A 13252-nucleotide genomic window follows, 5' to 3' on the forward strand; every position below is an offset into this window, starting at 1 on the left:
CACCATTACCAGTATATGGTTTTGGTAGGGCATGTTTTAGAGTTTTGCTGATCTGTTAATTTAGTCTTGAGCTGTTTATAAATTTGTGTTACCTGGAAAGTAAATTCATGGTGTATTGTAGGACACACAGATGTTAGGCCTATGATGACTACTATTGGGTATATGCTTCCTACTTGTAATTCAGCAGTAGATCTGTGATGAACTGATCTGCAAGTGAAAGTGCCTGGGCAATAGACTTTATGTTTAGAGTTTATCTTGACCAGACTCTTGGGCCTGACTCCTTTGGAACTGACTTACGATCCATGTTTCCTGAAGGATCAGTAATCACTGGAGCCATGTAGTAATGGTTCACAGAAGAATCAGTTTCCTGGGAATAAAGCTATACCAAAAAAAAAAAAAAAAAAAAAAAAATTGTCATAGATTTTTATACACTTTGGTAATGGATTTGTTCAAAAAGATTTCATTATCAGTTCAAGTTTTAGTGGAAAACTGTGATGAAGCACTAAAGCAAACTGCAGAAGTGTAGAATCATATATATTATGTGAAGATCTAAGTTATGCTAAAAACCCCAAAATGTGTTCTATTCAAGTACATGCTGGATCTTATTCAGTGTCCCTTTTCAAACAGCTGGGGATGTTCAGGGGTTGGTTGAAATCCATTTTCTGCAAATTGTCCCACTTAATCCCTTTCCTTTAGAATACTGCCGCTTGCATTCCCTGCACACTCTCCCCACCTGGTTTTGATTTGTTCTTCCTGACGTGCAAACGAAAGTGACTCTTACTGATCTTTCCTCCTTGCCCTTGGATTTATTCCAGGTTTCTTACTAGCACACTGCTCTGTTGAGCTCTTTCAAATCACTGGATCCAGCTACTAAAGATTTCTTGTTTACCCTCATCCTGATTTAACATCTTAATGCATAAAACTTCCTTATGCTATCCCAGTTGGTTGAAGCCACAGGCTCTCTGACTCCTAAACTGAGCTGTTGGCAAGTAAAACAGACACTTTGTGGGTTGATATATTGACTGTATTAATGTGATATTACATGTTCTGTGTGATCATGCAGCATCTAAATAGATGTCTGTCTTTCTTTTTCCTTCCGTTTAGGTTCTGTAACTGATAAACCATCAAGCCAGGGTAATTCAGGAAGGAAAGGTGAGTGGAGTCCTGTGCTTCAGCAACTTGTTTTGTAACAGCAGCTGCCTAGCCAAGTCCCTTGAGATAACTCAGAACCCGGGTTCCTAACCAGCTTGGTGTGCGGGAGGCTTATGTGCCTTTAGATGTCCCCCTTCAGGAGGAGGAATAAGATGACAGTCTGTCTGTGCACCTGTGGAGTAGAAAATGGTGTGCTCTGCTATGTGCTCATCAGCTGAGATGGAGTACATGAAAGCAGAGCTTCCCAAAGTGGTGGCTGGCACAGAATAACCTCTGCTCGTTCACCCTGAGGTTAACTACTGAGCATTTCTCAGTAAAATCCCTAGAGATTAGGAGGGCTATCAATATGCCTAGTACACTGTGAGTCAGGAGTGCCAATGTCATGGTTGTGGCTTTAGATGCATTGAAAGGTGGGGTTTTTAACAGAGCATAAAACCTTCTGGCCAGCTGGAGCAGCACTGGTTTAAACCCTAGCTGTGCTTAGAAATCTCACTCTTTAGTGAATTAAGCATTGTTGGTCCTTCTTTACGCTCCTTTCTTCAGTCCTTGCCTTTCATGAGCAAGGCACTAGATATGGTGTTCTCCTCCGGTGTGTATTCGTAGCCCTTCTCTGTGTCCTCTGGCTTGCATTCATTGAAATAGTCTTGAGAGGGGTGACCACTGACATATACATTGATGAGCAGTCAAATTTGTCTTTAGGCCTTCTCCACACCCTGACTTTCAACCCTTCTCCCCCCTACCCCCTGTTCACAGCCAACTTTTGAGTTTGTCTCCTTACTACAAGAAAACAGGGATGAATGCATCCTTACTCCTGCTGGTGAGGATGAAGGCTGCTTCCTGGGAAAAGTTCCTGTTTTGATATCTGAAGCAGGATTTTTACTGCTAACACTCTAAACCAATTATTCCTGACACTTCCAAACTCAGGAAAATGCCTACCTTGATGCCAGCACTTTAATTTGAAGAACATCTTCCATGTTGGGACTGTCTGTTGACTGTCTGTTGACACCAAGCTGAGTGGTGCAGTTGACATGCCTGAGGGACGGGATGCCATCCAGAGGGACCTGGATAAGCTGGAGAAATGGGCCTGTGTGAACCTCATGAGGTTCAACAAGGACAAGTGCGAGGTCCTGCACCTGGGTCGGGGCAATCCCTGGTATCAATACAGGCTGGGGGATGAAGGGATTGAGAGCAGCCCTGCCAACAAGGACTGGGGGGTGCTGATAGACAAAAAGCTGGACATGAGCCGGCAATGTGCTCTCGCAGCCCAGAAGGCCAACCGTATCCTCGGCTGCATCAAAAGAAGCATGGCCAGCAGATTGAGGGAGGTGATTCTGCCCCTCTGCTCTGCTCTGGTGTGACCCTACCTGGAGCACTGTGTCCAGCTCTGGAGTCCTCAGCACAGGAAGGACGTGGACCTGTTGGAGAAGGTCCAGAGGAGGGCCACAAAAGAGATCAGTGCGATGGAGCACCTCTGCTATGAGGAAGGGCTGAAAGAGCTGGGGTTGTTCAGCCTGGAGAAGAGAAGGCTGCGGGGAGACCTTATTGCAGCCTTTCAATACTGAAAGTGGGCCTACAAGAATGGTGGGGATAGTCTTTTTAGCAAGGCCTGCTGCGACAGGACAAGGGTAATGGTTTTAAACTAAAAGAGAGTAGATTTAGACTAAACACAAGGAAAAAATTTTTTACAATGAGAGTGGTGAAACACTGGAACGGGTTGCCCAGAGAGATGGTAGATGCCCCATTCCTGGAAACATTCAAGGCCAGGCCGGATGGGGCTCTGAGCAACCTGATCTAGTTGTGGATGTCCCTGCCAATTGCAGGGGGGTTGGACTAGATGGCCTTTAAAGGTCCCTTCCAACCCAAAGCATTCTATGATTCTAAGACTGTCAAACCAGTCCTGAAAACACTTAACAGGAATTATAGATTGCTATTTTCAGAGCAATGATGCATTTTGAGCATATCTGCTCTCCAGTCTATTGGTTGTGTATAGTAACTTAAGAAAAGGTAGGGAGAAGAAAGATGCAAGGAAAACTACTTAGTTAAGACTGAATGCTGAAGCCTGCCTCTTATTTTAGATAAGGATATGTCCCTGTAAACCTGTAATTACGTGTTAATGTATAATTGGCACCTGAACGCATTGTTATCATTCTGTTAATGCAATCATTGCTAGTCTAGCCTGAAGTGCAAACAAATCAAGTAGCTCTTGAAATCTGCATTATTTCTGAGTGGGGGTTTTTTGTAGGCTTACTACCTGAGTAGTCCTGATCTGTTCTTCTAGAATAGGAAGCAGCTGACATTGGATTTCCTACGAAACAGGAGCAAAAGGGGAAAAAATCTGAACTTGTTTTTCCCATTTCACTCCCTTTATTAACTCAGAGGTTGGAACATGCAAAAAAAAGAGAACTGTAAATGAATGAATTAATCTAAAATTTGTAATATAAATTGATTCTCCTTGGTGGTGCCTGTGGCATCCTGTTTCAAGAATGGTATGCTTGGTCACGTGGCTGCAGAAACATCCTATGCAGTAGCTGCCAAGAAAAGGAAAATGTTTCCCTTTGGGCCAGCATGCTTCAAGCAATCATGTAAACTTTCTGTCCCCTCCAATTCTGAACTGTTCATATCTGTTGGAAGCCCCTGCGCAAGCCACTTTGGTCTTTCTCCATCATGTTAGAAAAATACTTGTGAGGAATTATTAAATAGGTCTTTTAAAATCAAGAGGGCTTTTAGAAGCTGAAATAATTTGGTTTAAAATTTGATGGACTTAGCATTACTTTTTCAGCTAGTGATGAATACCTAATCTAAAAATGAATTTGGCTATCTTATCAGTGTTCTTTCTTGTCTTAAGTTACCTTGATTCAAAATTCCAGTATTGGGTCCTGTTGTAAGGAAGCTGGAATCAAGAACAGCCTGGCTTCCTTGAAGTAAGGTGGTCGCTGGAGGTCTGGCTTCTCTGAAGACTGGTGGCTAGCCAGCATGCATATAACCATCCATTCTAGCTGAGTGTTCAGACTCTTTCTGCAAAGATTGCTCTTTGCAAGAAGAGAAAAAAGGACAGGGATGAGGAGGGGTTCAGCAGGAACTGGGTCAGTGATGACCTTTCTGTTGTAGAGGCACATCTTGGAAACTTCTGGCATCACTTTGGGCAACTGCCATCTGACTCGGGAGCTTTTGGACTTTTTCCACTGCACAGAAGACTCCTCTCTCTATCCCTGGATGAGGGTCTCTGAGTCAAAGAGCATTATCTGGCACAGAATAGATGCTCTCAGGAGGAAAAGGAATAGCTAAGACTCTCAAAAGTGATTTCTTTTGTCCCATTCATACAGGAATGTAAGATACGGAGCTAATAAACTTTGTGATGCTCGTGCCTTTCAAGTCTTCAGAGTAAAATAGTTTTTTGGATGGAGGCTGCTCTGCCCTAGAAACAGTGCAGATGGATAGGCTTAAGCTGTTGGGTAATAAATGAAAGGGAAGGCTTTACTAGCATATTAGCTCTCCTTTAGAAGAGGCAAATTAACATTGGAAGGAGAAAAGGGCTGGTTATCGGTAATAGCTCTCTTTCTTCGAATGTTTTGGCCTCATTTCCATCCTGTTTAGCCCTGATTTCTGGGGGTCAATAGGTATGATGGAGTGACCAGAAGGTGTGAGGTAACATGTGACTTCACTCACAGGCTCTCTCACTACTGATGAAAAGAAAATTAAATGGCTTTATGGTCATGTGGCTTGGCAGGTAGTTCCAGAAGTGGCTCCGTGGAGCTTTCTGCAAGAAATCCTTTTTATTTTTAAATCCCATGCTCTGGTTGCCCATGTTTACATTGCTGCTATTACTGTATGATGCAATGCCAGTTACTCATACAATTTACCCTGTAAGGTAGTTTAAATCAAATTAAATTGGCACCAAACTTAAAACTTTAAAATAGAACATATTGATCTGTTCTGTGTCTGAGTAGTGCTCTGTTGCTGGAATGCAGAACAGATCTGGGCTTGGGGAGATGGAAGCATGTTTGTACGAGGTGGAATGGAAACCCAGGTTCTCCACGACATGCTCCGTGTGTGGACTTTGCAGCTCAAACATTTACCACTGTTCTTTCTATGCTGAATTCAGCCGGCAAGTGAAGAGCAAGTTTCCAGGACCTTTGTCAGGGAATGCAGTTATTCTTGGGTGGGATTAGGATATCCAGAACTGCAGATTTCTCTTGCTGTCTGTTCCTTATTCTGGCTTGTTCCTTGTACAATCCTTTTTTGTAAGGAGCTTCTTGCACTAATTTACTCCAGTTGCTGCTTAGTTTGAAAGGCCTGAGACTTGGGAGATGCACGCTGTCCCCTAGAGGGCTGGATCCCCCCCCTCTCTCCCACTAGGAGGTTGTTAATGTTTTAAGAATGAGTGAAAGGCATCCTTGGAGCCAACATGACTGGATTTCTTCCCTGCCTAAAGAATGCAGAACGTTCCTTTCCAGGCAAAGGGAAGTTGTGCCACATGTTTGAAACAAAACAAGCAAACATGAAACAAAACAAAACTTCATTTTCTTTATCTAAGGAATGCTGGGGCTTTAGGAGCTCAAAGCTACAAATTTGGCATATTGCAGCCATGCGTAGCGTCTTTCACAGTCACCAAGCAGGTTTTAAAAAGTAGGCTGGTCAGGAGGCAGAGGGATGTAAAAAGCAGCCATGTCATTGCTTATCTCCATAAAATCACTTGGTCTTCTTTCTCAAAACTGGAAACTGAGTGAATTAAAAGTGGAGAGATTGGAAATTTGGGGGGGGGGGGGGGGGCGAATCTAAGTAGGGATACTGCTTTGTTTAGTGGTTGTTAACTGTTTTGGACACTGTGAGAGAGATGTTGATAGCATTTTTAAATCAACTGAATGAAGGAAATGGGAAAGGAGGCTTAGTTCTATAATCTGGGATTAAAAGATCATGCAAGTACAGGGTAAATATGGGCTGGATAAACTGTCAGTGCCAGTCATGAAGAGTCTTGAGTGGTATGAACTCCCTTTTTCTTTCATAAAGTCTCTTGCAGTGCGTAAAGTTCCAGGCCTGTTTTGACTTGCTTTGTTTCCTTATTGCAAAAGCTGGCAATAGCATCTGCAGTTCCCTGAATCTGGGGCAGGTACAGTGATGTTGCTGAAATGGAAGCTCTGATGGTCCCACAGAAGGCACAGCCTGGGTTGAGCTTGTTTTACACTTACTGTCTTACATGTAGCATGACTCTTGTATGGGAGTTGCGAAAAGCTTTGCCCAATGAATTTGCAGCCTACAAGAGAACACTGAAGCAATTTGAGGAACCTAAGATGAACAACTTAAAACTCCTGTCCATTAAACATGTAGAATTGGTCCCTTTTAGTGGGTTTAACTGCGAGAAATGGGCTTGAAGGCAGGCTTCATTGCAGGGAAATTCTCTGCTGCAGTTGTGGGCAAGTTGGCCTGTTCTGTGGCTCTCTTCCTGCTGGTTTCCAAGAGTCTTACCTCTAGAAAATGTTAATGGCCTAGTTGTGCAGCCAGTAGACTGAGCAATTTGAATCAGTAATGAGCCATTAGTCTGAGTCAGTAATTAGACTGAGCAGTAAAGGGTGAACGCTCTCCTCGGGCAAACCCAAGTGGAGGACGGCTTGTGCTGATGTAAATAAATGGAACCGTTTGTGCATGGAGACCTGGAAGCTTTGTCTGCTGGTGGTAAGAAGTCAGGTGCAGCTGGCACTAATTCACCTGCCATCTGCTTGCAGCGAGGGAAGCACGCTGCCTCTGCAGTGGTTAGTACATCTCAGAAGACAGGTAATATCTTGACAAAAATGTCAAGTTGAAATGTGACCAAAACCTGAGACTGGGACTTTGGTCTTTACCTTCTCCAGTTCTTTCTGGATTCAACTGGGTACTGATCAAATCTGAAACAGAGCTGTGCTATTACACAAACCAAGCTTCAAGTGCCCAAGTGCCCAATTATTCCTGCCTCTCCAACCTCATCAATACTGAGAAAATGCTTTGTGATGTCTTTAGCAGCTTGTGGAGGATATAGGAAAGGTAGAGAAATATTGTATGGCTTTCATCAGTAAGGTGAAAGAAATACAAGTTTACTGGGGCAGTATGAAGTCAAGTGATGGTTCTAGCTGGTGAGCACCATTTTATGATTAATTTCTTGCAGAACATTAGCAGGTACTAAGTTTGCAGTGCTACCCAAACAATTCTTCTGGGTTGTTTATGTTACGTATTTGTTTTTAAATAAATAATATAGTAGTTCATAAGTCTAGATAAAGGAGAACTTTCATACAAAAATTGCTTTCTGAACTGTTCAACTTTGTCACGTAATATTCCTAGACTAGAGCTATGTTTTTGTCAGGTTTTTCCTGGGTAAAATATACACGAGTACACAAAGTGCATGCATACAGTTTGATGCTTCTGGACAGAGCTGCGTATGTAGCGTAGCTATGTGGAAAGTCAGACTGTGCTATGCATATATAAGTCTGCTTCCTGAAAGCAGCAGATTTGCTGTGCATGTGCTACGTGAATGCTCCAAGTCCTCTGGTCGTGCAAAAGCTTGATTTGTCCTACCACACACTGATGGTGACAGTTTCTCAGTCTACCCTGATAAAATTTAACAGGGGGCAGGAAGTACTCTCTGGGAGAAACACGAATTTGTGCTACTTTTCATGAAACTGGGATAAAAACTCGGGTGACTGAGAAGTAACTAGGAGAGATTAGTGCAACAAAAACACTGTCCTGCGAAGGCCTGAGTGGGCTGTGAATAAAAAAATTCTGTAGATGGAATGTGTAGCACATAATCTTATGGTTAGCTCGTATTTATCTTTCTGAGCAACTTAGCGGTAGAATTGAAGTTTGCTTCTCTGTTATAAAAATAGTTCTGTAAAAAAATGCCATTACTTTAATCAGCAGGTTTGCCAGTTTGTAAATATTCAAAATTCTGTCTGGTTCCTATTGCTATCCCTACACTGTACATAATCTACAAAATTTTTTCTTAAATTCCAGTTAAATGTAATTGTAGAAAGCAAGTGAATTTCACAGGTACAGCAGATTGTAGTTTGCCAGTTTTACAGATTTTATAAGATGGAGAGAATCCAGCTTTTAACTGGGAGTTGTGATCAATTTTTGTGAGAACAGAGGAATGTAATTTTACAATACTGTGTATACTGGATCACTTTTCCAATGTAGAGCAGTGTTCTAAGCAACACTTGGATATATCTCATAAATCAACCAGATTTTTGAAATATTAAGGCCTAGAAGAAAAATTCAACCTCAAATTTGCTACATAAACAGTAGAATTAAAAACAATCTTTTTGGGTCCCCACATCACTGACTTGTCTGAAATTGTTTAGTTTTCATCAAGACATTTTTTGTGGGCCTCAGAACATATGTATCAAATTTGAGGCTGAAGAAAGTTTCATTGGCAAGTTTAAGCAGAAAGCAAGTTCTGTTTTAAAGTATATTTTGTTTGATATAATGCAAGAATTCTGCTTTCATCTCTATAGTAACAGTTCTAATCGGTAGGTTAGTCTATATAATATGACTTAATAAAATTGTAGTTTACAAGTGTTGTTATAGCAATCTACAGACTACTCATGTCTGTAATGTCTTAAGGACAGCTGTAAAGGTTTTTAAATGATTAAGTCATGATATTGAGCAGCCTGGTGAGTAGATCTAATAAGCAGGCTAACAATTGATTAAGCAACATCTGTTAAGGTATTATTAACTGTTTATGTGCTATACATGGATTTCTGGTGTCTGACCAATTACAGCTTGCAGAGAAATGGAATAGTTCTGGGGTCTGTGGGTTGTTTTTGTCGTTTAAATACTTCATAGCTATGTGGCCTCGACACCTTTTCTTTTTTTAAAGAGTTGTTAAAAAAATTCTTCCCGTGCTCTTTGAGTGTCTGGATCAGCATGCCAAGATGTTATACTATTGCTCTATGTATTTCCCTAGATCCTTTAAAACACCATCATTATAACTTTGAAATTAATAGTCCTAGACTTCCTGTCTTCTGTAGCTGTTTCTTAAAAATAAACCTGAGGATAAATTGGAGAAATTGCTGGGTTTGCAGGTAAGTGAAGCTAGAAGTTGTTTTCTTGTACCAACCTAACATGACCCTATTTTGTTTGAGTATGCTCATCCTGCAAAACAATCTAGACATCTGAACGTTAGTGTTGTTTTCTTTCAAACCAATGTAATGCACCAGGAAATGTATTTTGTTGTGGGTGCAAGGGTTCAGTTGAGGGACTAGAAGTACTTTCCGTTTGACTCCTTTGCCCCATGAGCTCTGTCAAGGTTTCTCTAGAAGAGAGAGAAACTATGAAATTGTGATGGGAAAGCTTGAATGCATGCAGAGCATGTGTGCTTGTAGATAAGGTAGGGGGAAGCTGGAGGGGCAACCACAATGTGTGTTCAAGTTCCTGGGACAGCACCTACAGGAATTAAAGCTGCTTTAGAACAGATCTAGCTGGAATAATAGCTACCCTCATGTGCTCACCCGGGTTTTTGTTTTATGTTGACAGCAAGGGAGATGTATTGCAAAATGCAATACAAGGCTAGGGACCGGAGAAGTCTTCCCGACAGACTGAATTTATCTGGGCGGTGTCCATGTCTTTTATGACATGTCACTGTGCTCGGCTTGATGCTCAGATTCTGATGGGACCTTTAGGTGGTGTAGCGAAGCAATTCTCAAGTGTAAGGGCTTGACAGGTTTCATCTTGACTGTTCAGCTGCTCACAAATACGCCTTTAAATGATAATGGTTCTTAAGATCAGTTGTCTTGGGCTCGTTTTGAACAGTCAATCTGTAGATGTGTGGCAGTCTGTAACTTTGAGGAATGACCGTCCTCCTCTTAAAAATATTTTAATTTGGAGAATGTGGTGTCACTTGTACCCTGTGTACATTTTTGAGACGTGCTTTGTTCCATACATACAGATTTCCTTCTGAAGCACGTTAGATCCTTTGGAAGTCCTTCTAGCACTACTTGGTTACCCTGCCTATCTGCCTCCCTCCATTCTTCCCCATTCCTTCCCTTCTATAGAAGAAGTATTCCTTCAGTTTCATGATCAAATACAAAAACTCCTTCAGACTAAATTCAGATCCTGGGGTGACCTAGCTGGGACAGTATAGTTAGAGAGCAGAGTTGTGCTCACTCACTGTAAAGCTCTGAACCTCTAATCTTAATGATCCTGGGGGGAAAAAAACCTGCAGAAATAAGCGGTGAAGAAAACATAGTTAAGGTTTTTTAGGTTTTTTCCCCTTTCCCTCGTTTGCACACATGCAATACAGACGTAGCAGCGAGGTATCCATTCTCTTTGCCTGTGAGGAAATGAAAAGGCGTATTGTAAGCCCAAGACTAGTCTGGTTGTCAGCCAGGAATTAGTCCTCTAAAGGAGAAAGGGAGAGGGGCTGGCGAGAGAAGGGGCTGGGCAGGGGGAAGGGGGGGCTGGAAGGGAGAAAGTACACTTTGAGATAGGTTCAGTGCACATGGCTAGAGATGGAAGGGGTCTTGGGCTTCCTCAGCATGCAGGTGTCGGGAGAAAGGAAGGGAGTTTGTGTTCTTATACACAGGCATGTGTCTGGGGGAGCAGGGTCAAAAATTTAGACTATTTACTTAATCCCTTGGAACGGCTTTTTTCTCTTCTGTTTTCTTTTTGGGTTTAACAGACTGCTTTACAGGGGACACGTGTGGTAATTAACACATGCAGCTGTAGGGCTTCAGCCATATGTCTGAATTTCAAATGGCCATTGATCTGGGAAATTTGCTGCCATCCCCACCCCCCACTTATAGGCCGTATTCCCTGAAGATGTGGGAGAATTTGTAGAGTCTTTACCTTGAAGAGACCAGAGCTGGAAGGAGAGGAGTGAAAGAGAATGTGTGTGATGTTGGGGAGAGAGGGAAGAGGGACTGTGAGATTACAATCACACCCTTCATGCCCCTTGCCCCAGGCCACTATGTATTTCAGGTAGCTCCCAAAACATTCGCAAGGCTAGGGATCTGATCATTACTCATATGAACTTGCATAACAATTGTTATTTTTTTTGTCTCGTTCAGCAAAACAGTCTAAGATCAGAATCACAATGTCCTTGTGGGTTTTTCAGATGTGCTTCCCCTTCCACAGCTGCAGGTATCTGGCCTCTTACGCAGCCTAGAAGTGGCAAGGTGGAGTTGATTGTGGACTCTGAGCAGCCTTTCGGGAGAGGTAGTCAAGGAGAGGGTGTGTGTGTTGCGGGGGGAACAGAGAATACTTCACATCAAAGCAGAGGCTTCTGAAAGAAGACGTGATATATTGTAGGTAGAATCAAACCAGAGGGGCTAAACTAAACAATCATACGGTGGTTGTTGCTTTTGCCAGCTGTGATCAGGCAGCTGTTGACAGTGCTATAGAGCTTTCTGCAAACTTCTCTTCAAGCTGGGGGCAATGTCAAGTGCTAAAATCTTGCTATGAGATATGGTGTCTTAAGTGAAATATTTCTTTGTGCGGAAACTTTTTTGCTCCCTGTTTTATTTCAAATGTCACTCAAGGCAGTGAGCCAAATGGAAGATAGTTCAAAATTAAGATACTGTGGTTTAAAATCCTGCAGTATCTATCATACTAGTAGTGCTTACAGGGTGAGATGAAAATGTATTCTTCTATCAAGTAGGAAGCTATAAAAAAAAGTAAGCCTCTCTTCCTTCTCTTCCACTCCTTCAATCTATTTTTAAACTTTCTCAGTGATGGCTATTGCTGATTCCTTGATCTCATCACTCACTCCACAGTGTAAGTAATGCTGACACTTTGAAGGTGTTTCCACTCTGGAAAAAAAAAAAAAAAAACAACAAACATTCCTAATAGTGTGTACTCCAACTCTTGCTGAAGGGGGACTGTGATTTACCCAGCCCTTAGAATATTGCTGCTCTGTTTTTCTGTGTTCTGCCTCTCCTCTCCACTTTCCCTGTGAAGCTTAGTGCCAGGGCTGCCTGGAGCAGCCATGTACCATACTGCCTCTTCTGACTCACCTCCCTTTGCTCCCTTTATTAGTATGGACAGTGCTCCATCTTGGGACAAGATGGCCTAACATCCCTTCTATGGATTAGCATGACCTTTTCCAAATATTTTGGTTGTAGCATATATTGATACGCACTTGGATACAACTTTTGTTACACAGATGCAGGGCCCAATTCTTCTTTATTCACTGTTTATTACAGCTGTTTTATTTCCTTTCAATTGTTTATCTCCCTGAAGAATAAGGTTATCCCTATCTTTCCTCTCCTCTTCATTACCCTGATCCTTTTTTCTAGAGAAAAAGGGAAATGCTGGATTTACAGCCATATAATTGCTGGGTTGCATTTACCACAGCAAGGCTTTTCTATGCCAGTTGACCTGTGAAGGTGTCTGCTGGTCAAAATGAGCCTTGGAGACTCGGTTTTGAAACTCAGTACCATCCCCACAGCCGGCTGCCATTGTCCATTAGGATATACGTCATGATTCTTCGGTAAGCATCAGGTAGTCACTACTGGTAACAGGTAGTTTTTGATGCTATGTGTTATGACCAGTCCCAAAAGCCCTCCAGTCCCCTTGGGTCTTTTAGCTGTCCCTGCATTTCTCCCTGGGGACGTGTATCAGTAGGGGGACGACATTAGACTTTTGAAGGACAGCTAAGTATGCAGCTGAATGAAAGATATTCTTTACTTCCATAGGGAGCCTCTTTCTGCAGCCTATATGAGTTCTTTAGGTTTGAAGGTATTCTGATAGCCTTCCTGTGTGTTGTTGTAGCTGAGCTTTTTACACCACTGAAATTGCTGGTGGTACATAAGGAAAATAGCCACGCTCAGTGGTGGTCACAGGTTCTCATCTTTAGCTGTGCAGAACATTGCTAGAAGCTGTGAAACCTTTGTCTGCTACAACAGGCAGGCTGTGATTCTGTCTGAAAACTTACCAGATAATCGAAGCAGAGCCAGAAACTGAGCTGGGGCTCTGAGCTTTGCTCCACTTTTCATTCCTCAACAAGTAGCTGAACTAGCATTTTTTAACCCTGCTGGTGTGGCTGGTGAGAATGGGCTTGCAATTTATGTGCTGCAAAATGCTGCATTGTGAAATTATCTGCTGTGAAATAAGCAGGTTTACATGTAAATGTATGGCA

The 13252-nt window shown here is 42.3% G+C and overlaps 1 protein-coding gene across 1 annotated transcript in view; it reads left to right on the plus strand.

The window, feature by feature from the left end:
* SMOC1 (SPARC related modular calcium binding 1) overlaps positions 1 to 13252 on the plus strand; it is a gene marked incomplete at its 5' end in the record, with an annotated part of 136419 nt that overhangs the window by 64538 nt on the left and 58629 nt on the right. The window contains one exon of the mRNA XM_082318875.1: positions 1105 to 1152. Within this exon, the coding sequence (XP_082175001.1) occupies positions 1105 to 1152 (48 nt within the window). The remainder of the gene's footprint in view (positions 1 to 1104; positions 1153 to 13252) is intronic.

The sequence above is a fragment of the Platalea leucorodia genome, assembly GCF_965183815.1.
Source record: "Platalea leucorodia genome assembly, chromosome: 7".
Classification (NCBI taxonomy): Eukaryota; Metazoa; Chordata; class Aves; order Pelecaniformes; family Threskiornithidae; genus Platalea; species Platalea leucorodia.